Source organism: Mustela nivalis (assembly GCF_964662115.1).
Source record: "Mustela nivalis genome assembly, chromosome: 5".
NCBI lineage: Eukaryota > Metazoa > Chordata > Mammalia > Carnivora > Mustelidae > Mustela > Mustela nivalis.
The window spans coordinates 85,708,860-85,734,648 of NC_139024.1; the positions used below are offsets into that span (position 1 = coordinate 85,708,860).

Here is a 25,789-nt window from a genome sequence, read left to right on the forward strand (position 1 = left end):
CTCTCAGGGTAGTTTTGCCCCATTGGGTTGATCATGAATCAAAAGTCAAAAAGTAAATCAAGATGGGTCTGTAGAGAGATGTCTTTATCAGAATGCCAAGGCCAGGGGCGTGCGGTGGTGGAACGGTGTCGATGCTGCCTACCTCACAATGGTGCGGCGACTGAGCTTAGTATGAGATCATGGGCACAGTGGGAAAATCAAGGTAACTTTTATAGTGTGATAAGTCGCTTACCGGCAGGAATGGCCCTCACTAAAACATCATGAAGGAAGTAAGAGGAAGAGGGAAACACATGGGGAGGTAAAGGAGGAGAGGTGCTGAAGGGGGAGCAAAAGAGAGAGAGAGAGAGAAGCATAAGGATATAGGGCAAAATGTTAACAATCAGTGAATCTCCCACCAAGGGTCCAAGAGAGGTTATACTGCATTATTCTTCCACCTCTTCTGCATGTTTAAAATTTTTCAAAAATAAAAAAAATAAGGGTGGTGTGGCTTTAAAGCAAAACCTTTAAAACAAACATATGTGAGCGCATCCTAAGCGGCTTTCAGAATAGCTTAGGAACTTCTGGTCCATGGGTCTCACTTGTGACTCACAAGTGGGACACACGGTCTATTAAAGTAGAGACTACATGGGGACGCCTGGGTGGCTCAGTTGGTTAAGCATCTGTCTTCGGTTCAGGTCATGAACCCCGGGTCCTCGGACTGAGTCCAGCATTAGGCTCCCTGCTTGGTGGGGAGCCTGCTTCTCCCTTCTCCTCTGCCTGCTGCTTCCCCTGCTTGTGCTCTCTCTGACAAATAAAAAAATAAATAAATAAAATAAAAATCTTTAGGGAAAAAAAAAAGTGGAGACTATAGGAGATGTGGGACTATTTTCATGACCCAGGAGTTCAGATGAATGTCTGGAGCTGGGCAGGAAATACAAAATGGAATGAAATTCATGGTCTTTAATCAACTAACTTCAAAAGATCCTTAGAGCTTATCACCCTCCCTTTTGAAGAAGCAAATAATGAAACTATACAAAGAGAGGGATTGTCAGACACTCTGGCGACCAGGTCATTTAGCAGGCGAGATTATATCTTAGACAGCAGTATTTACCGGTTTGCTCAGAACACTCCTCAAAACCCTGCAGGTGCGTCACAGCTTCAGATATGAATGCTGACATAACACAGGGCCGCTCAAGCGCTCTTCAGAGCTCTACCTACTGTGATATCTGAGCACAGACCCAGCGGTGCTTTTGAGGATGATGGCGATCGGGCTGATTTGCTTCTTCAACCAGGCTGGCCATGCCTGAGTGAATCCATCAGCCATTGCCAACTCCACCTCCCTAAGTAATAGGAATTACATCGATCACCATGTAAACCCAAGAGATAGCAAGAGTTTCAGTAAATCATACGATGGTACTTAAAGACCAAATATCATCATCCCAAAATATTTAAGTTTATGTAATGTAGTTACCTAGTAATTTGAAAAGTCATTAAGGATCAGCTGGCATTTCAAAACAGAATCAGAGAGTTTAAAGAGTTCCGTGGAATCTTTTCCAGAAAAGGAAGTTGAGGCCCAGGGAGAGAAAGCAATTATTCACAGCCCTGGAGCTAATCAGTACCGCACCCTGAAACATAACTTCGGTGTCCTGATTCTGATGAGGTCTTTTCAGTTATCAGGAAGTTGAGTAGGCTTTTTGTAAAATCTGTTTCAACCTTGGCATATGTTGCCCTCTTCCCACCCCAAACCTGTTCTTCCTGGTCCTCCACATCCTGGTACAGAACAACTCCATCCTTCCAAACATGCAGCCCAAAGCCCTCAGGACATCCTGACTCCTCTCTTTCACCATTATACTCTCATTCCCACCCATTCACTAACTCTGTCACCTTTGACCTTCAAAATGCATCTAGAATCCAACTATTTCTCCACATTTCCACTTGCTACTACCATGGCCCAAACTACCATAATTTCTTGCCTGGACTTCCTTCAAACAGACTGCTCTTACAGTCAATTTTTCAGGTGCCAGGAGAAATGATCCTGTTAAAACCTAAGTGAAATTATTTCATTCTTCTGCTTAAAACCCTCCATTATCTTCCCAAAAGACATTGAGAGGGAAAAGCTTACAATGACTTTTTCCCCCAAACAATCCTTACAATGACTTCTAAGGCTCCCTAGGATTTGGCCACTCTGCTGCTCCATTAACCTTCTTCTTCTCCAGCCACACAGGCCCCTTTAGTCTTCCTCAGACATCCAGCACTCCCGTCTCCAAGACTTGTTCTTAGTTTTTCCTTGACCTGGAATCCCAATCCCTTCAATATCTGAATGTGTGACTTCCTCACCTCCTTTAAGCCTTTGCTCAAATATCACCCTCCTAGGATGCCCTCCCTGACTGCCCTATGAAACACTCTATCCCTCTCCTTTGCGGCCCTTCTTCTCGGCACTCTTTATTACCCTTGCCTGCCTTATTTTTCTCTGTGGCACTTAACACTTTCTAATATACACTGTACTTAAGGGTCTGCCTATCTACCTCCTCTCACTAAAATGTAAGCCCCATAAAAGCTGGACCTTTTTGCTGCATTCTCTACTATGTTCCTAGCCATTAAAACAGCACATGGAGGACAGTCAATAAACATTTACTGATTGAATGAATGAATGTTCTTGGGACGAAACACCCTTAAGATGCTGAAATATTTATCTCTGAACATAGGTATAAGTTAAATACCTTACTAATTTCTTGATTTAATGTGCAAAGCCAGGGAACGCCTGGGTGGTTAAGTGGGTTAAAGCCTCTGCCTTCAGCTTAGGTCATGATCCCAGGGTTCTGGGATTGAGCCCTGCATCAGGTTCTCTGCTCAGCAAAGAGCCTGCTTCCCCTCCTTCTCTCTCTGCCTGCCTCTCTGCCTGCCTGTGATCTCTGTCTGTCAAATAAATAAATAAAAATCTTTAAATAAATAAATAAAAATAAAAGGCAAAGCCAATATTTTTAATCCAGAGATTTAGAAAGAATGAGTAAGATTTTTACAAAAGCAAATAACACATTTTCAATGAACAGGTTTAAATGCACTGTTTCTATCTATATAATATAAAGAATACTTTGGAAAAGGACAATAGATAGAGACATGGGCCAGTTGTTCCTAAGAATCACATAGAATCATGCTGAATAAAATGTTTCAGCAAACTGTGGCTTTATAAAAGGAGACTGACCCCGCTCAGCTGTCATGAAGTCATAGCCACTGAAGTATGTGGCATGCTTACATCAGTGGGGGAAGGCCCACTTCAGAAAAAGTAAGTCATTTTAAAAACAAACAAACAAAAAAAAACAAAAAAAAAAAAAGAAAAGAAAAAGTAAGTCATGTATTATAAAGCTGTTCCTTAAAGAACAAAATGAAAGGCAATGAGGAGCCAAAAAGACAGGGTAAGCACACCTTACTAAGCAGCCATGTGCTAGACACAAGAAGATGAGCTATAAAAGAAGATGGGGTAAATGAGACACAAAGGATAAACTGTCAAGACCAATGGGAATTTTATAAGACATAAGTAAATAAATATAAGAATTCAAGAGAAAACCATAAAAATATCTGGACTGGTTTTATGCAAAGGGCAAGGGCAAAAACAGTACGAAAACAGGGCCCAAGCCAAACAGCCCAGAAAGAAATGCAAGACAGCAATTAGGATTCCTTCCAGGGGACCCAGAAATCCACTACCTAAATTTAGGCAGAGATCAAATATGGCTTTGACTTGGGCTCAAACTTCTTCAAAAGCCAAAAGTGGGGAAGAAAGAAAATAGCACAGACTGAAACCAGAGAATAAAGGCAGCATAAAGGAGCCCAAATCCCCCATTTCAAGGCCTGACTACCAGAAGAGAATTTGGACTGGGACGCATAGGTGGCTCAGCCAGTTAAGCCACTGCCTTCGGCTCAGGTCATGATCCCAGGGTCCTGGGATAAAGTCCCAAATCGGGCTCCTTGCTCAGTGGAGAGACTGCTTTTCTCTCTGCCTCTGCTGCCACTCTGCTTGCTTGTGCGCTGGCACGCTCTCCCTCTCTCTCACTCTGACAAATAAATAAATAAAATCTTAAAAAAAAAAAAAAAAGAAGAAGAAGAGAATTTGGACAAAAGGCACTGACGACAATCCAGGGGTGCCTGTTGGTTATGTTTCGCCTGATCCCTATAGCTCAGCACTGTCCAAGAGAAATATAATGCAAACCACACATGTGAGTATATATGTAATTTAACATTTTCCAGTAGCCACTTTTTTAAACAAAGAAACAGGTGAAATTAATTTTAAGAACCTATTTTTAATCCAATGTAACCCCAAACTTTATCATTTTAATATGCAATCAGTATGAAAAAATTCTTGAGATGTTTTACATTCTTTTTTTTTTTCTTTCCCACACCAAGCCTTCAAAAATCCTCAATGTATTTTACACTTAGAGCACATCCCAATTCAGGTTGGCAACATTTTAAGTACTTAAGAGCTACCTGTGGCTCGTGGCCACTACATGACACAGTAGAAATATGGAGAGTGCATATGGGCCTATGAGACCCAGATATCATTTATGTTATAAAGAAAGCTCATGGATACAGCACACAGATTATACCTTGAGTTACTAACTTGAATAAAGTTTAGTCATACACTGAGCTTCCTATAAGTCCTAAATCATAGTGGGCCAAGGAGGAAAAGGACAACACTGGAGAAACAGATGTAACAAAGAAAGGCTGGGATTTGGGGACAGCATCTTAGACAGAGAGAAACACATCCTCAGGGTGCTGGGATGGCCAGTTGGTTGAGCTTCTGCCTACAGCTCAGGTCATGATCCCACATTGGGCAGGCTCTCTGCTCAGCGGGGACCCTGCTTCTCTCTCTCCCTCTGCCTACTGCTCCCCCTGCTTGTGCGGGCACTCTCTCTCTCTCTCTGTGTCAAATAAATAAATAAATTCTTAGGAAAAAAAAAAAAAGAAAAGAAAGGAAACACTCCCTCTTTTCAACTCTGGGCCCAGCAATGAAAAGGCAGCTTGAAATCTACCTACTAGATGAGATAGAAAATAGGACCACATTCTTCCCAAGAAATGGCACTAGTGATTTTACAGGGGATAATTAATGCACCACAAGAGTTAGTTCAATAGCGAAACAGAAACAAAGGCAAAAGAGAAACTTACTTAAATTTGTAGCTTTCTCGCTTATTATTCACAAATCCATCTGCCAAATCACGAGGTAAGATAATTTCCAGGCTAGGGGTTAGTTTTTCATCTTCATCTATAGAGTAAATCTGCAAATGTGAAGACAGCAAATGAATATAGCATAGTAAAATTACAGCTTGAATTATGACCATGTTATTATGATAGATATTGTAATTGTATAAAAAATTGCACTCAAGATAAGTCATAACATAGTATAATTTGGATAATTTTCCTCTTTGAACTGTGCATAGACTCTGAAAAATATATGGAACAGAAAAAGAGGTAAAATCTAAATCAATGCTCTACCAAAGCTCAGGTCCTCTCTGAATGATCTACTATTCAAATTTGAGCATCTGAATGTCTCTGTTGTTGAGAAACTAATAGTTCTGAAAGCAGCACATTAATCTAAGTACTGCTTTGGAATTATGTACCAGAAATTAACATCTTTCTACGAGGAATAAGCATTTCTGAGCATTTACAAAGTGGCCGACATAGATCAAAGGACTAGGTCTGAGACTTCTCAGAGAGCTCACAAGAATGCTCTAATTCAAGTTATATTCAAAGCAGCCCAAGTTTCCATGAGACATATTCAGGATTTGATAAAAGACATGTGGTTTCAAAAGATATATGTAATTCATGTCTTTGATGTCATCTTCAAGGTTCTCCTCCCAGCTCAGCCACTAATTAGCAAAGGACCTGGAAGAAATCACTTAACCTCTCTAAACTGATATGGAAATGAAGGGTCTTAACCAAGCACCTGTTCCACTGCAAATTCTCTGATTCTCTTCTTGGTTACCTACTCCTTTATTTATTGGCCAGGAAAATCAAGGATTAAGCCTATAAAGAGGTCACGTGTAATAAAGAATAGCATGACTTGGTACCCAAAGACTGGTGTCCAACACTGAGCTCAATTTACCAGCTGTGTGACCAGCCACCACATTCAGAATCTCACTTCCTTTATACATAAAATGAGGAAAACAGAATTACCTCCCTTACAAGATTGCTATGGGGATAAATGATGTCATGGAACTGGAAGCATTTTGTAATGCACTATAAAAAATGTTAGTCATTAGATCGAGAGGTTCTTTTTGGTTTTTTTGTTTGTTTTGTTTTTTTAAAAGACTTCTTGTCTTTCACCAGGAAATAAAAGTCTTTCTAACAGGGAATACTTCCTGTTCAAGATTCATTTAGATGCTTGATTATGGAGGAAAAGTCATATTCTTAAACAAGTAAAAGCTTACCTAAATCTCCCAAAAGTAAATAATTTTCCTAAGCAGTTTTTTATTGAACCTTCTCACCTAAAATGTGAATAATTCATGCAGAAAAGTCATCCTGTAAAATAAAATTATTTGTAGAAAGTAATGGCATCAGGTCCGAGACTTTCCATAACTAGGCTTCTCAAGAGACATTTAAAAATTATATCCTGTAGGGCACTACACCAAAAAAAAAAAAAAAAAAAAAGTTAATGACTAGGCAGGTGAGTGAGTGAAAGGGGTGTGTTAAGACATGAAACATACAAGAGTGAGGTACTCCTTTCAATGCGAGTCACGGTGTTTTCAAAAATTCTGTAACACTCAGTGCTCCGAAGACAGAAAAGACCCTCTACCTCGCTGATTAAGCCATTCTTTGAGGCATTGAGAAATGTCCCTCTCAACCAGAAAATTTAGTTAGTCTAATAGATTGACTTTTTACCTTTAGTCATAGCAATACTTATTTGAGACACAGTGAGAGTTTTTAGGCCCAGAAGGCAATTACAAGAAATGCAAGAATGAATGTGAACATGTTTTGAAATGTACTGAGCACTATACAAATGAAAAGCATGGCCGTTGTTAAAATTATCAGAGGTTTGTCTTATGCATCTTCTAAGTTACCATTCTAAAGATTATTATAATTTACTTTATATTACCTTAAGGAATAAGAATAATGAAGTAATGGAACCACAAAATGAAGAGGAAAGAAAGAAAAATACAGGGGTGCCTGGGTGGCTCAGTCAGTTAAGCATTTGCCTTCGGCTCATCATGATCTCAGGGTCCTGCCATCATGCCCTACATAAGACTCCCTGCCCAGCGGGGAGCCTGCTTCTCCTTCTTCCTCTGCCACTCTCTCTCAGTCTCCCTCTCTCAAATAAAATAAATAAATAAAATATTAAAAGAAAGAAAGAAAGAAACCAACCTTTGAATCACTCCTAGTTGAATGTCACAGGCAAAGAAACAACCATACATCTCCAGGAGCAAAAAGATCGGGTGTTAGAAGTGGGATTTCTAAGGGAGAGCAGGAATACACTAACTCAAAGTGTGTTCAGCTATGTTCTCTTATTTTTGTGTATGTGGCATAAGTTGCATCTTGGTAAGTATCTGCTATTTAAAAACATAGTAACACCTAAAAATACTTCCTGGAGTATCAAACAATCCACCCTACAGAATCTCACCAAAGAAATGCAAAAGGCAGCACAGTAAAATATCCAAACACTGCACTTTAAAAAAAGAGAAAGCTCAAAATAGCACCCAAGATTCTTCATCAACCCCCTATCATACTCCCTCTACCCCCTCACCCAACCAATCTTCTAATACTACCAAATCCAAACACCTGCTTCCCACTGCTGAATCTATGTAGACAAGCTCACTATTTTTGGCTAAGAATCTGAAGAGGTATGAAGGGACTTTACATATAAAACACGTGATATACATGATTAACTTTTAAAAACCTTATTGTAAGTGAATATAAGAGGAGAGAAAATGCTAAAGTATCCATAGTTCCTTTCTATACTGTTTTATTCCTTTAAAAAAAAAGTCTATATTTTCTATGGAGTCTTCTCATGCATCTTATCCTCAGGTAGTCCATGAGTAAAACACTTTTGATGATGATGATGACAAAGATGCCATATTCTTGCTCCAAATACATAAATAGCACAATGCAAAAGCTACATTATGATATACTATGCTGTTACATATATATCATAGATATGGAATAGATATAAAATATTATTAATAATATACCCATTCCAGGCACTCATGAGTAAGATCCAGACTGCCCTTACCTAAGTTCTCACTTTGGGAGGCAAAATGTTAGGTCTTGAGAGCCAAGAACTGTAGAATAAAATCCTTCATTAAAATTTGGTTCTGCCACTCACTGGGTGGATGGCTTAACTGTATTATTTAACGTGAGACTCAGTCTCCTCATCTACAAAATGAGGAAAACTACATCGACCTTGCAGAGTTCTCCTGAGAATCAGAGATAATGCCGAATCTATGAATCTAAACGACTGTGCTCTTTCTAGAGAGGGGGGGAAAAAGCGTTTTGAAACATTTAAGAAGCACATCTCTGGGACGCCTGGGTGGCTCAGTTGGTTAAGCAGCTGCCTTTGGCTCAGGTCATGATCCCAGCGTCCTGGGATCGAGTCCCATATCGGGCTCCTTGCTCCGCAGGGAGCCTGCTTCTCCCTCTGACTCTGCCTGTGCTCGCTCTCACTCTCTCTCTCTCACAAATAAATAAATAAAATCTTAAAAAAAAAAAAAAAGAAAAATGAATCCTTCTGGTTTATTTAAAAAAAAAAGAAGTATAGAAAGGAACTATGGATACTTTAGCATTTTCTCTCCTCTTATATTCACTTACAATAAGGTTTTTAAAAGTTAATCATGTATACCACATCTCTTCTCAGGACAAGGGCAAAATCTTAACCTTTTTGTACCTCTGAGCTTAGCACACTAGACGAAGCACCTAGTAAATACTCAGTCGATGTTTTCTGAATGAAAAGTATATATATATGGATACATTTATATACTTTTAAAAATGTATGTATTTAAATATATAAATATATTTAAAGTACATATATATGCTTTGAGATGCATAAATATGTATATCTGCAAGAAGTATTATGTCAAAGGTTCATGTTTGTGTCGCAGAAGGACGATGTAGTTAGGCAACAAATTCCTAAGGGCCCACCGTGCACAGAGCCACAGTCATAGGTGTTGAGTTTGTGTAACGACCTACATCATCTGTAACATCTCAGACGGGTATGGACACATCTTCAGCTGGCACCTGCCGCTCGAGTGAGAAAGACGTTTGGGCTTATGTGTGCGCAGAGTGTGCAGAGCTGCGTGACCGCTTGCCAGAAAGCAGCCAGAAGTGCGCAAGATGAGGCGCGGCCCGTGTGAGCGCGTACACGGGCACACCCGCCCGCGTCGGCCCCCGCGTGAACACGTGCGCCGGGCGCCTGTGTGGGGCTCTGTGCACAGCGTCCGCGTCCGCGCCCGCGGGGCGCTGCAGGGTGGGAGTGGCCCGGCTGTCTGCCCGCGTCCCTGATAGCGCGGCGTTCGTGTCTGCGTGGCCGTCGGGGCGGCGCCTTAACTGAGTTTGCGGGACTCGGGTCGACATCCCGCGCCCGGCGCCAAACCCCCTTCCTAGCCTAGGCCCCCGCGTGCCGTCCCTCCCCTGCCTGGGGGGCCCCGCCGCGCCGGCGCCCTCGTTGCCCGTACCCCTTGTTGCTGCTTCCGGACAGTGGGCTTCACCCTCGCGAAAATCTGTATGGTCTGCTTCACCATCTCTTCTTGGCTCTGCACTGACCCTTGACCTCTCTCAGGAGGGGGCTCCTAAAACTTCTGACTCCCACCACTTCCGGCCAGCCGCAGCCTTAGCAACAGTAACTAACGACACTACCCAAGGAGCACCGCGCCAACCAGGACCGCCTCCTCTCCCTAATTGGTTACGGACTGCAGAGGGGGCTGAAGGGAAGTCCCGAGGGGCGGGGTTGGGGCGGGGTTGGGGCGGGGCCGAGTGGCCAGCGCTACGCACGCGCGAGGTCAAGGTCTGGGCACCAGGTTTAGCTCCACAGCTGGCCTACTTAGTGGTTAATGGGGTGACAACCACCATGCCCTGAACGATTCCTTAATCCATTCTTTCTCTGTGCCAACACCTCTTTTTAGCACTGAAGTCATTCCTTTTTTTTATTGTTCATTCATTGAAGAAATGTCACTTGATCTGTTACAAGCAGTATGCTGGCTGGGCGTTATCCTGAGCTAAGCACAACGGCTTCTGCCAACTTAGAGATCAGGGTCTGATGAAGGAGGCAGCTTTTCCACAGGAAGTTCCAAGTTATACCAGGACTGGGCACAAGATGCACCTCTTCTATCTCTGTCTTGGAAGAGGTCAAGACCGGAAGAGAGAGGGGCCGTTTGCCCTGCCGATGGCCCTGTCAGGATTGGCTGGGCTCCCCTGGACAAGGTTAGTAGGAAGGTAAATTTGTGCAGTCACTATGGAAAACAGGATGGAGGTTCCTCAAAAACTGAAAAATGGAAGTGCCATGTGATCCGGCACTTCCACCTCTGGAAACATATCCAAAAGAATTGAAATCTGATGCCAAACAGATCACTGCTCACCCATAATCATTGCAGCATTAACCAGACATGGAAAAAAGACTTAAGTGTTCATCAGTGGATAAATGCCTAAAGGAAATGTGATATGGGCATATTTGAAGACTATTTAATATATTATTTCTCTTCTATGTATAATGGAATATTTTTCTGTCATTAAAAAAAAAGAATAAATGAAACAAGATGGGATCAGGAGGGAGACAAACCATAAGAGACTCAATCTCACAAAACAAACAGGGTTGCTGGGGGGAAGGGAGTAGGGAGAGGGTGGTGGGGTTGTGGACATTGGGGAGGGTGTGTGCTATGGTGAGTGCTGTGAAGTGTGTAAACCTGGCGATTCACAGACCTGTACCCCTGGGACTAATAATACATTATATGTTTATAAAAAAAATTTAAATTAAAAAAAAAGAAAGAAACAAGGAAATCTTGGCATTTATGGGTACACAGATGAAACTGGAGGGCATTATGCTAAGTGAAATAACTTAGAGAAAGCAAATAGTGTTTGATCTCACTTATCTGTAGAGTCTAAAAGAGCTGAACTCATAGAAACAGAGTAAAACAGGTAGCCAGGGGCCAGGGATGCAGAAAATGGGCAGATAGTGGCCAAAGGTACAAACTTCCAGTCATAAGACAAATAAGTTCTGAGAATCTAATGTACAGCATGGTGACTATAGTTAAAAATATTGTGTTATATATTTAAAAGTTGCTAAGACAGTAAATCTTAAATATTCTCGCCAGAAAAATAGATGGTAATTATGTGAAATGATGGAGGTGTTATCTTTATCGTGTTAACAGTTTCACAGTACAGATGATCCCTGACTTACCATGGTTTAACCAATGATTTTTCGACTTTATGATGGTGCAAAAGCAATATGTATTCACTAAAAAATGTACTTAGAGTTATGAATTCTGATCTTTTCCCAGGCTGACAATATACAGTATCATGTTGTCTCATGATGCTAGGCAGTAGGAGGGAGCCATAGTGAGCCCCAAATGATCATAAGGTTAAACAACCTATGTACTTAGAACTATTCTGTACCCATACAACCATTCTGTTTTTCATTTTCAGTGCATGATTCAATGCATTACACGAGATGATCAATACTCTGTTAAAAAATGGACTTCGTGTTAGGCAATTTTTCCCAACTGTAGGCTAATCTAAGTGTTCTGGCACATTTAAAGTAGGTAGGCTAGGCTAAGCTACAGATGTTTGGTGGGTTAGGTATGCTAAATGCATTCCAATTAATGATATTTTCAACTTAAGATAGCTTTATTGGGACATAACCCCATCAAAAACTGAGGAAGATCTATATATACATGGATCAGATTATAACATTGTACACCTTAAAACTTGTACATCAATTAACTCTCAATAAAGCTGGAAAATACATACTTACATACACGTATACATATATAAATACATAAGAAAGGGTGACTACCTTGGAAGACACTGTTAGCACATTAAAAAATGTTCAACATCATTATCCACCAGGAAAATATACCTTAAAACCAAAATGAGATGTCTCTACACATCTCTCAGAATGGCTACAATAAAAAATAGCAACAAAACCAGGTCCAACTGGGATACAGAGAAACTGAATCACACATACATTACTGGTGGGGATATAAAATGTAAAATGTATTGTGGATAATGGTACAGCCATTCTAGAAAAACAGTTTGGCAGTTTCTTACAAAACTAATGATGCAACTACTGTAAGATCCAGCAATTATGCTCATGAGCATTTATCCCAAAGAAATGAAAACTTGTGCCTACATGAAAAACCAGTACTTAAATGCTCATAGCAGCATTATTTGTAATAGCTCCAAAATGGAAATGACCAGAATGTCCTTCAAACAGTGAATGGATTTAAAATAACAACAACAACAACAACAAAACTCTGTGGAATACTACTCAGCAATAAAAATGAAGGGACCACTAGTACATATAACAACTTGGATGAATTTCCAGAGAATTATGTTGAGTGAAAGAAGCCAGACTCAAAGTCAAATACGTATGATTCCATTTATATAACATTTTTGAAATGACAAAATTATAGAGATGAAGAGGAGATTAGTGGTTTCCAGGGGTTAGAGAGGAAGGGAGGGGGTAAGATGGCTATGGCTATAAAAGGATCCTGGTGATGGACTGTTTGTATCTTGGCTGTGGTGGTCACAGAAATCTGCATAGAATTTCATAGAATGAAACACACATGCACACGCACACATACACACACACAAAATGCATATAAAGTTGGTGAAAGTTAAATAAGATGGATTGATTGTATCAATGTCCATTCCTTGGTTGTGATGTTGTATTATAGTTATGCAAGATGTTAACTTTCGGGGAAACCGGGGGAAGGGAACGAAAAATCTCTCTGTATTATATCTTACAACTGCATGTGAGTCTACAATTATCTCAAAATACAAAGTTTTTAAAAAGAAACCCTTAGAGAATAAAAAGACAAGCCACAAACTGGGAAAATATTGTTGCAAAACACATATCTGATAAGGAACTTGCATCCAGAATACCTAAAAACTCTTAAAACTCAATTAAAAAAATAGAAAAACAACCCAATTTACTTTTTGAAGGGGGGGAATCAAAGATTTCAACAGACACTTCCCAGTATATGGATGGCAAATAAGCATGTTTAACATAAGATGTTAACATAATTAATCCTTAAAAAACTGCAAATTAGGGGCACTTGGGTGGCTCAGTGGGTTAAAGCCTCTGCCTTCAGCTCAGGTCATGATCCCAGGGTCCTGGGATCGAGGCCCGCATCAGGCTCTCTGCTCCGCGGGGATCCTGCTTTCTCCCCTCTCTCTGCCTGCCTCTCTGCCTACTTGTGATTTATCTGTCAAATAAATAAAATCTTAAAAAAAAAAAAAAAACCCTGCAAATTAAACTACAATGAGGAGCACTTATTGAGCGTCCAACTCCTGGTTTTAGTTCAGGTCATGATCTCAGGGTTGTGAGATCTAACCTGGCCTCAGTCTCCAAGTTCAGCATGGAGTCTGCTTAACACTCTTTCTCCTCTGCAAACCATCCCTCAACTCTGTGCTCTCTCAATCTCTGTCTCTCTAAAATAAATAAATAAATAAATCTTTAAAAACACACACACAATGAGGCACTACTACAAACTTCTTGGAATGGCTAAAAATAAGAAAATAAGACTGGCAATACCAAAAGCTGGCACAGATAGAGAACATCTGGAGCTCTCAAACATGGCTGAAGAGAATGCAAGATGGACCGGTCACTTTGAAAAATAGCTTCATTGTTGCTTATTTTATAAAGTTAAATATACACTTACTATATCACTCAGCAACTACACTCCTAGGTGTTTACCCAGTTCAAGGAAAACTGACGTCCCCACAGAGAGGTAAAGGTGAATGATTATTATGGTTTTATTCACTACTGCCCTGAACTAGAAACAAAGTAAATGTTCTTCAACTGGTGACCTGGATAAACTAACACATATACATGATAAAAATGAATAGACTGCTGATGCTTGCAACAATATAGCTGAATATCAAATTTATTATGCTAAGTAAAAGATGCCAGACTCAAAGTTACACACAGTATAATTCCATTTATATCATATTCTAGAAAAGGCAAAACTGTAGGGTTAGAAAAGAGATGACTGTTTGCCAGGGCTAAGAAGAAGGAAAGAACTGAATGCAAAGAAGCATGGGAGAGTTTGGGGCCAGAGTGGAAGTGGTGGGACTATTTCATATTTTGACTGTAGTTGCAATTATATGACTATATAGTTTGTCAAAACTCATAGAACTTAAAAGTGAGAATTACATGGTATTCACATTATACTAGTATAAGAAAATTTTTTAAAAAATTAAAGAAAATTTAAAAAAAAGAAAAGGACAGGGTATGAACAGGTATAGGAGGTGTAGTGGTAGCAGGGATGGAGAAGAGCAGAGAACCAGGACAGAACCAGGTATTTATGAAATAGACTTTAAGGTCTTTTTCACCTGGAACTGGGTGGTAAGGATGAGATGATTTAAGATGGGGCAGCATCCATATCTTAACTGTTGTGAGCAATGCTGCAGAGAACATGGGAGTGCAGATACCCCTTCAAGATACTGATCTTGTTTCCTTCGGAAGTGGGACAACCTAATTGTCTATCTATGGATAAAGAAAATGTGGGAAACGTCTATCTATGTCTATCTATACACATAATAGAATAGTACTTGGCCATAAAAAGAAGAAAATCTCGCCATTTATGACAACATAGATGTACCTTGAGGACATCATGCTAAGAGAAATAAGTTAGAATAAAATACTCTGGGATCTCGCTTATATGTAGAATCAAAAAAAGAGAGAGAGAGAGAGAGAGAATCAAACTTACAGAAACAGAACAGAATGGTGGTTGCCGGGGACTGGGGAATTGAGGAGGAGGGGAGAATGGGAAACATTGGTGAAAGAGTATAAACTTTCAGTTATAAGATAAATACATTCTGAGGACCTAATGTACAGCATGTTGACTATAGTTAATAATACTGTATTGTATCCTTGACAGCTGCCAAGAGAGTCAATCTTAAGTGTTCTCACCACAGAAAAATTTAAAAGGTAACAAGGTGAGGTAATGCATGTGTTAATTAGCCTGACGGCGGTAAAAGTTTCACAATGCGTATGTATATTAAGTCATCACATTGTACACTTTAAATATATACAGTTTTATATTTTCAATTATACTTCAATGAAGCAAAAAAAAAAAAAAAAGTGAAGAGAGAAATTGGGCTATTGGGTTGATGGTGCAGATATGTACCCAGATAGGTAAAATAGGTTAGAATGGAGAGCTGGGAAATAAGATGCTGCAGATGTTCTAGATGTCACATGCCTATGGGTCTTCCGTGGGTAGATGGATAAACTTTAGGAGAAAGCTCTGGCTAAAAATACAGATTTGGGAGTCTTCACAGAGTTTCTTTTCCAGAAAGTGATCAAGTGTCTCATTAGGAATGAGGGTGCAATTCTAGTGCCGATAGTTGGAGGTGGAGGGGGGCTGCCAAAGGGACAGAGAGGAGTAGCTGGAGAGCAGAGGTTGGAGGGAGGAAGGGGAATGCTGTTGTCATGGAAATTTATGGAAAAGGACTTTTTCAGAAGAAGAAAGTGCTCAATAGTGTTGGATACTAAAGAGGGTGTTTTGAAAATGTCCATCCACTCGGACAATTGGAAAGTCACCTGTAACCTAGACAAGGCTCCAGTGGGGTGATGGGGGTCTAGGTCAGACTGTAGGTGGCCCAGGAGTAAATGGGAGGTTGGGGAGTGGAGGCAGCCAAGTGAGGCTACTTTTCAGGAAGCTTGGGGGTGTAGAGTTGTATAGAAGAAAAGCATGGGATAAAAGCTCAGGAACCCAGGGTCAAGAAGGGTCTTTTGTTCCTATCTAAGGGGGCAAAGCCAATAAAGAAGGGGACATTGAAAGAACAGGAAAGAGGAGAAAATGTGTGGATGTCTCAGATAAAAAGTTGGAATTATACCAAGAGAATGCAACAGAGGAGGCAAAAAAGCCAAGGGAATTGGCAAAAGATCATTTTTAAGTGTTGAATCATAAGATCCAGGCTGCTTAAAGATGTTAGTGGTCTTCGACATGAAAGAGTGGAATGAGATTAGGAGGAAAATCTGTGGGATCCAGGTGTGGGAACTTGATACTTCCTGTTTTCTACACCAGGTCACATGATCAAAGGCATTGACAGGGTGGAAGTGCAGGTTCAAATCCTGCTCTGTATCAACCTGAAGTTGTGACCTTGGGCATGTATTGGGATCGATAATTGACAGCAGCTACCTCATGCAGTTGGCATGCAGACTATCTATGGACGGTTATATAAGAATGTTACTCTGCTGTCCTGTATTCTAAACACTTCCTAAGAAGCAGAAGCAACCATGTATGTATGTACATAAGCCATACAGAAGATTGCAAACTCAGTTATTTCCTGGGCCCACACTGATGGTGTAAGTGTGCTGAACAGACAGGTCTGTGACAATAGGCAATTGTCCCACTGTGAACTGGAGACTACATGCCCTCAACTAAAAACATTCACATGCGAAACAGTTAAAACACAAGGCTGCCTAAATAAAGTACATTTGTGAGCCCCAGTTTACAACCTCTGTTTCTGTTCCTGGTATAGTCGACTTCAATAACTCCCAGGCCAAAGCCTCTGACAGGTTTACCTAAATCTCAAACAGATGGCCCAAATGGGTATTAAATAAGTTCTGAGATTAAATCTCCAAGTTACAGTGTCTTTCCCACAACTGGGTATATATTCCATATTATTATTTGCACCTTATCTACTTGCTTAAGTGGGGGAATTAAGATGTCTTTAAATTGTTGAAGGGATTCTTGAGCTCTGTAGTTGCCAAAATAATGTATAATTGTACCACACAAATTAGCCAGGGTTTATAGGCCTCAGATCTGAAAGAAATTAAGCTGTGCCTGAAGTGAATTAGTCCATAGGCAAGTGAGTTGGGTTTTGTTTGTATGTTTTTTAAGAAAGATTGAAACTGTGTGCCGGTATGAGTTTTCAATTACTTCTTTAGCTGTTGGTGCTACAACTGTAAAATGCATAATTTTTCTTTGTAAGTCTGACGGGACCAGTTAACGTTTTATGGGCTGGTAATTTTGATATTATAGAATATGTACATAAAATTACCTAATTGCAGTATACTTTCCCTCCCCTGTTTTTTCCGTGACTTTGGGGGACTTAATGATAGTTTGTTCTAACATCTTTCATTGCTACAACACGACACTGTCCCTTTACTATCAGATGAACAAGCATGTTCAGACGGGAGTGGGAGGCTGCTCATTAATAAGACAGAAACCATTTGATTGGGGCCTTTTTCTATTAGTTTATTCCAAGAAGCAAGACCAGGAACCTGAACTGTGCTGCTTATTGGCAAATGGTGATATTAATAGAACAAAAATCAACTGATGAAAACTGTGCCTACAGGATCATGAAAACTGCTTTGACTCCCAGTAAGAATGTGTTTGGGGATAATCAATAGGACATCAGGCATGACTCCTGAGTGTCCCTGATTGAGGATTTTAAAAGATGAGCAAGAAAGAGCACATTTCCTGAGGAGGACATATTCCTTAGGAATCCCTTCTCATCTGAGTCCCCATCTCTCTGTTTCTTGTGTGGTCACTACAAGAGGCCTCCCCTTATTCCCATCAGTTCAAAAAGATCCACTTAGTCCATTGTTTCTGAATCTTATAGAGAATACACAGAGCATTTTCTGGTACTCATTAAATGCTAAATAACAGCATCATGCTGTTAAATTGCAGAGAGAGAGTACCGCAAAATCTGCAATGCATAATTTCAGCAAAAAAATTCTTTGAGAATATGTTCAGCTAATTTAAAGCATCATTTAATTAACATAACCATCCTTGCACACATAGCAGAGTGGAATTCATAAAACTTAGTAGTGCTTTGGGTTGCTTGGGTTTATGGGATCAGTGGGAATCATTGGTTTTGGTAAATGTGGGCTCTTTCCCTTTTCCTACGAGATGGCGGATACAGATTTTTGACACCTTACTGGGTTCCTTCTCCTTTGGGTCCATCCCCTCTTTGGCTGAGAAGCAGAGGCTCCTTTTTCCCTGCTTTGTCTGATCCTCTTCCCGCAGCCCTCCTGGGGCTCCTCCTGAACAGCAACATCAAAGTCATTTATGGCTGGAAGCTGGTGGCCAGCCATATGGAATTACAGCCCAGGCTCTTGCCGGATTACAGAGTGTAGCATATGAATCAAATGACAGTCCATGACATGGAGGGAAGGCTGGTAAGGCCTCCAGTTTTGACTGGAAAATATGACTGTTTGTGTATTTATACCCAGGCTCCTCATAAACAACCTGAATGCTTCACCAACATCCCAATGAAGCAAGGGATGGGCTGAGTTAGAAATAGCTCCAGAATGCCTCTCTTCTAAGTAAATTACCCACCCTGTCCTATCTTCTCTGGGTGTTTAATGTGTTTCTCTGCATATTTCAGAATTACAGGAAGTGCTTACCAAATAGCATAACTTAAGACATCAAAGAAAATGGTTTGCATAGCAGAGTTCCCTTATCTAACTCATTACAATTGCCACCAAATCCAGCCTTGGCTCCTGCATCCTGAATCTAGCTTCTTCACAATCTAATCTATCCAGACCTCTACTTCCTCATCTCCTCTTCCCTTCTCAACCTCTCATAGTCTGGCTTCTCCCACACTCCACAGAACCTGTTTAACTGTTTTAACCTTTGCAACTTTACAGTAATACTTTCTGTCTGTACATACTGGAATAACATCATGATAGACCCAACTGTCCGGGTTTGACTTCAGAGCTGTCCCTTGCTGCATCCTGTCCCTTTGATAGCTATATTCCATTTGCAAGTCCTGAGGATCCTGCCTCCCAAAGATCTTTTGTCTCTTCCCCATCAACTCCATGCCCAATGCTTATTGCCTGACTGTGGCTTTTCATGTCTGCCTGAACTAGGAAAGGTACCCTGACTGCTTTTCTTGCCTCTAATCCAGTCCTCTCCTTTAACCCATCTTCTACACCTGTTACTGGGTTAATTTTATACAATGAAAATCAGTTCATGTCTCCTTGACATCAGTTCATCTCCTTGAGAAATCAGTTCTCAAACTCCTTGTTTGAGAACCTCCAAAACATCCCGTTACACACAGAATCTAGTCCAAAGAACCTTCATAAGCTGGTCCCAAACTATCTTTACATCAATTTCACAGCCCTTCTTTGTGTCCTCCATCCTTCTTCCCTGAGCCTCTACTCTAGCCACTGATTCCCTGTAGTTCCTAAACATGCCATACCTTTGCATGTCTTCATGCCTTTGTCCACGCTTCTGTGTCCACCATCTGTGTTCAGTGCCATTTTCCACATTGCCCATTAAGAAATCACACACACACACACACACACCCCTTTCAAGATCTGACTCAAATGTCACCTGCTCTGGAAAGACCATCAGCCCCATGTCCCCTAGTCAAAGTTAGCGACCCTCTTCTGTGCAGCTACATCTTACATGTTCCTTTGGAATAGCACTTCTTGTCTTGTCAGTGTTGCCTGTATGTACCTGCCCCCCTACCCATCACACTGTAGATTACTTTAGGGCAATGGCTGCTTGCTGTTTATCTGTCTGTATTCCCAGTGACAAACAGGGTTTTAGGCACATACCAGAGATTTCTACATGTCTGATGAATGAACGAGTGGACTCATGACTCATTGCAAGAAATCAATAAAATCAGACTCTTACAATTTAAAATTTTTATGTGAGGTTCATATTTCCATGGTGAAAATGACTTTCTCCTTTCACCCAAGAGAACAAAGGTAATTTACACATTGAGTAGACACTGAACAAGAGAAAGAGTTGGAAACAAATACAGCATCATTGTTTCAATTTCTGAACCCTCTTTCTTCAGGCACAAAAAGATGGTTACAAATTTCCCAGGGTGATAGAGGTAACATGGTTAACATTTGTATCAGTGGAAGATAACAGAAACAGAATGATAAGTACAGAAGCAAAGTAGCCCTTTGTTAAATTAGTGAGTTTCATCCAGGATGCCTGCCACCCATTTAATGAATCTAGGAATTAACTTCTTTTTAATTTAAAAAGAAGGCACCATTTACAAATAACCAATTAAAGGGAACCTGGGTAGCTGAGTCGTTAAGCCTCTGGTTTTGGCTCAGGTCATGATCCCAGGGTCCTGGGATCAAGCCCCACATAGGGCTCCCTGCTCATCAGGAAGCCTGCTTCTCCCTCTCCCTCATCTTCGTCATCTCCCTCACCCTGCTTGTGTTCCCTCTCTAGCTATCTGTCTCTCCCTCTCTGTCAAATAAGTAAATAAAATGTTAAAAAAATAACCAATTAAATGATTACTCACCTTCTTTTGTTTCATATTATAAAAGGCTTATTCTGAAGTTTGACCCAGGCAGTCTTTGGTACTTCAATCAACTGCTCTTCCTCTTCTCCACGATTTTTATTCCTGCAAACATTAAAGAAATATTTCCTAAATTACACAGCTTGTTGTACTTTTCTCCCTCCTGTTTCCCCAGCCCTTGCTTATTGGTCAGGCCCCAGGTGAAATACCTCTTTCTCTGAGAAGCTTCTCCTAATTTTCTCAAACTATATAGAGAGCTCAAGCTACATGTGCCCTTAGCACCTGCCCACACCCCTCTTGTATCCTTACACCACTTTGTCATCATTACCTATTACTTACTCACCATCAGACTCTCAGTCTATGTAGGTAGCAAGTGCTTAATAAATACATATTTAATGAAAATTGATACATTTGTTGAATTGATTGAAAGTGGGCTTGATGGGGGAAAGGAATCAACATTGTCTTAGACCTGCCATCCTCCTCAAACAGACTTTAAGGTAAGGATTTGAGTGTAAGAAATTTATTTGGGAAGGGAGGAAAACAATGGTGGGTGCATTTATGGGTGAATTGTTATGGTAGGAAACTAAGGCATAATCCCACCCAGGACCTTCTGAAAGATTGTGCATAACACAGCTCAGTCTTGTTCCCCTGAGGAGTAAGGCAGCTGGGGCATCTATCCAGCAGCTCTTGCTCCTCATTATTTGCAGGCTGCTCTTGTGGTTGCAAGTAACTCCCTCTCCAGCACTCTCAGTCCACCTGGTGTACCAACATTTCAAGAAAGCCCTTGGGCAGATAGAGGTTCAAGGGCTTGAGGTAGAATGCTATTGGCATGCACAGGTATGTCCATCAGAGTTGCAGTGGCATGTGGAGTGAACTGAAGAGATAGCAATGGGTCACCAATGAGGTCACCAGTAATATCTTCTACAGTAAGTACTACTACTGTTTTTCTTCTGAAAAAATTTTTTTAAAAATGTATGTTAGAAAATTACCAAGTAGTTCTAAGTCTTACATAATTGGCTACCTCCAGGTAATAGTATCTACCTCTAAATAATAGTGTAGTGCCTTCTGCAGTCACAGGAAACCACATGAGATTTGTCTCCTATAGAAACACATGACACCCAATCTTTGAATAGATGTTTACTGGCCACCTTTACCAACCAACCACACCTTTGATATTACTTGCTTACTTGATGATCTTTGGTCTATGTCTGCACCATGTTTTACAGTGTCAACATATATTTATGGTAATATTCGATGTTTTTTATGAGCTAAAAATTTGTACTATGCATTTTCTCCTGTGGATCAGTTGGTAAATCAAATGTATTTTAGCAAAAAGCTAGTGTTATCTCTCCCAAGAAACACGCTGGTATACCATCTACACATTTCAAGTTTTAAGTGCCCCATGGTCAAATGGTCTTGAGAAATTTTGTCCTAAAGTCAAGCCCTACAGAAAGGTTTTTTTGTTTTGTTTTGTTTTGTTTTTGTTTTTGTTTTTTTGGCTTTCCACTGTCTATTGAATTAAGAATATCTTGCCACACCATCCAAGACACCCCTTAAATTAGCTCCAACACTTTCCACTTTTTCTCCAAAATAAGCCACTTGCTGTTCTCTCCACACAGTCCGCCTACCTACCTGCACCCATGCTATTATGCTTCCTTTGGACCTGACCTTTCTTCTCTCCCATCTTTGATCCCTGTCTACTAAATAGTGCTTCTATTTTAAAGTCCATCTTAAATTCCCTAAGTCTTTGTTTCTCATCATGTCTACAAAGTGGTCTCTCCACTTTCTTCCCTTTAAGCGCCTTGCCCCTGTGTGTACTTTTCTTGAAGCTCTTTGTATAGACTGCTCTCCAGCACAGTTTTTAGTGACAATGTGTCATTCTCCACCCTAGCCTAAAGGCTTGCTTTTTTAATATTTAATAAGGATGGGGGCTCTGACTCTCATTTTTGTATCTTATACTACCTTAGCAGGCTTCCTGGCACATAATATTGAAACATTAAGTTTTTGTTGAACTGTATTTTTAAAATTTATTTTTAAATTTATATGCAGTAAAATTTGCTTTTGAAGTGTACATTTCTGTGAGTTTTGACACATGTGTAGAGTGGTATAACTATCACCATAATTGGAACATCGAACAATTCTATCATCTTCTAAAAATTCCCTCATGCTACTCATTTGTCCTCAAACACTCTCCTCTCTTAAGGCCCCTGACAACCACTGATCTGTTTTCCACCATTTGGTTTTACCATTGCCACAATCACATGAATGGAATCAAATGTTAGGTAGTTTTGATTCTGGCTTCTTTCACTCCGTGAGATGTATTTGAGACCCATCCATTTTGTTGCATGCAGCAGTTCATTTTTTCATATCGCTGAGTGGTAGTCCATGGATTTGATGTGGTATAGTTTGTTTATTCTCTCACTCACTGAAAGACATAAGTCTTTATATATCCAGGTTAATGCTTAGTAGTGGGATTGCTGGGTCATGTAGTTAGTATGAGATTAAATTTATAATAACCGGCCAAAACTACTTTCCAAAGTGTACTATTTTGTATTCCAATGATCACTATTTGAGAATTCCACATACTCTGTGTTCTCATCAACATTTGTTATTGGCACTTAAAGAAAAAAAAATTCTAGAATTCTACTAAGTACTAGTATCTCATGTGGTTATAATTTTCATTCTCCTAGTGACAAATGATGTGGAGCCTCTCTTAATGTGCTCATTTGCCATCTGTATATCTTCTTGGTGACATGAAAACCTTTTGGCCACCTTTTAATTGGGTTGTTTATTTGCTTTTTGTTGAGTTTATATATGCATGCATACATATATACATACATATGATGCACAAATATTTTCTCTAGTCTGTAGATTTTCATCCTCTGAACAATGTCTTTTATAGGGCAAAAGTTTTTAAGATGTTAATAAAGTCTAATTTATTATTTTTTTCTTTGATGGCTCATGCTTTTGGTGTTATAGCCAAGAACTGTCTAATTCATGGCTGTGAGGATTTTTCTACTACTTTTTCCCTCAAGTTCTTTTTTTAATTGTTATGTCACCATATGTAATGATGACACATGTCATCATTAGTTTTTGATGTAGTGTTCCATGATTCATTGTTTGCATATAGCACCCAGTGTTCCATGCAATATGTGCCCTCCTTGATATTCGTTATTCAGCTCATCCATCCCTCCACCCCCTTCCTTCTAAAACCCTCAGTTTGCTTCCCAGAGTCCATAGTCTCTCATTGTTCATCTCTCCCTCTGATTCCCCCCTCCTTCATTTTTCCCTTTCTTCTCCTAATGTCCTCCATGTTATTTCTCATTTTCTACAAATAAGTGAAAACATATGACAATTGACTTTATCTGCTTGACTTACTTCACTTAGCATAATTCCCTCCAGTTCCATCCATGACAATGCAAAATTGGGTACTCATCCTTTCTGATGACTGAGCAATATTTCATTGTATATTGTATATAGGGACCACATTTCCTTTATTCCTTCATCTGTTGGAGGGCATCCTGTTCTCTTCCACAGTTTGGCTATTGTAGACATTGCCACTATGAACATTGGGGTGCATGTTCTTTCCACTGTTCTAGATATTTCCACTACATCTGTATCTTTGGGGTAAATACCCAGTAGTGAGATTGCAGGGTCATAAGGTAGCTCTATTTTTAACTTTTTGAGAAACCGCCACACTATTTTCCTCAGTGGCTGTACCAACGTGCATTCCCATGAATAGTGTAAGAGGGTTCCTCTTACTCCACCACCTCCCAACATTTGTTCTTTCTTGCCTTGTCAATTTTGGCTATTCTAACTGGTGTAAGGTGGTATCTCAATATGGTTTGATTTGAATTTCCCTAATGGCTCATGATGATGAACATTTTTTCATGTGTCTGTTAGCCATTTGTATGTCTTCTTTCGAAAAGTGTCTGTTCATGTCTTCTGCACACTTTTTGACATGATTATTTGTATTTTGGGTGCTGAGTTTGAGAAGTTCTTTATAGATCTTGAATATCAGCCTTTTATCTGTAGTGTCATTTGCAAATATCTTCTCCTAGATTTCCCTTAAGATCAGGATTATGACAAGGATTCTCACTCTTACTACTATTATTCAGCATAGTATTAGAGGTCCTAGCAACAGCAATCAGACAACAAAAAGAAGTAAAATGAATTCAAATTGACAAAGAAGAAATCAAACTCTCTCTCTTCAAGGTGACATTATACTTCATGTGGAAAACCCAAAAGACTCCACTTCCATGCTACTAGAACTCATACAGCAATTCAGTGATGTGACAGGATACAAAAATCAATGCACAGAAATCAGTTGCTTTCCTATACACTAACAATGTAACTGTAGAAAGAGAAATTAGGGAATCAATTCCATTTGTAATAACACCCAAAACCATAAGAATAAACTTTGGAATAAACCTAATGAAAGAGGTGAAGGATCTATACTCTAGAAACTACAGAACACTTATGAAAGAAATTGAAGACACAAAAAGATGGAAAATCACTCCATGCTCATGGATCAGAAGAATAAACATTGTTTAGATATCTATGCTGCCCAGAGCAATCCATATTTTCAATGCTATTCCAATCAAAATTTTACTGGCATTTTTCAAAGTGCTAGAACAAACAATCCTAAAATTTGTATGGAACCAGAAAAGACCTTGAATTGCCAAGGAAATGTTGAAAAAGAAAAACAAAGGTGGGGGCATTTATGTTGCCTGATTTCAAGCTATATTACAAAGCTGTGATCACCAAGATGGCATGGTATTTGTATTAAAACAGACACACAGATCAATGGAAAAGAATAAAGAGTCCAGATATGGACCCTCAATTCTATGGTCAACTAATCTTCGACAAAGAGGGAAAAAATATCCAATGGAAAAAAGTCTCTTCAATAAGTGGTGCTGGGAAAATTAGACAGCTATATACAGAAGAATGAAACTTGACTATTTGTTTACACCATACAAATAGTGTATCCATTTAGATACACTAAATGGATAAAAGACCTCAATGTCAGACAGGAATCCATCAAAGTCCTAGAGGAGAACATGGGCAGTAACCTCTTTCACATCGGCCACAGCAAATTCTTTCAAGTCATGCTTCTAAAGGCAAGGGAAACTAAACCAAAAATGAACTTTTGGGACTTCATCAAGATAACAAGCTTCTGGGTGTGGTGAAAAAATAATGAATACTCTTATGCTGAAAAAAAATAAATTAATTAAAAAAAAAAAGATAACAAGCTTCTGCACAGCAAAGGAACAGTCAACAAAACAAAGAGGCATCCCTACAAGTTTTACAGTTTTACACCAGTAGCTTTACTTATAACTCTATCATGCATTCCAATACATTTTACGTTCACTTTTTTTTAAAAATTTCTTTT

The 25,789-nt window shown here is 39.8% G+C and overlaps 1 protein-coding gene across 8 annotated transcripts in view; it reads right to left on the reverse strand.

Moving 5' to 3' along the window:
• Positions 1-25,789, reverse strand: part of KIF6 (kinesin family member 6) — a 521,280-nt gene that overhangs the window by 430,979 nt on the left and 64,512 nt on the right. For 6 of the 8 annotated variants that reach the window (XM_082731114.1, XM_082731110.1, XM_082731113.1 and 3 more), the window contains exons 1-2: positions 9,633-9,797; positions 5,137-5,246 (exon numbers count right to left, since the gene is read on the reverse strand). In XM_082731114.1, the coding sequence (XP_082587240.1) occupies positions 5,137-5,246; positions 9,633-9,698 (176 nt within the window). In that variant the 5' untranslated portion in view covers positions 9,699-9,797. Of the gene's footprint in view, positions 1-5,136; positions 5,247-9,632; positions 9,798-20,400; positions 20,503-25,789 lie in introns of those variants that run through there. The other 2 variants (XM_082731109.1, XM_082731108.1) reach the window with 1 other exon arrangement.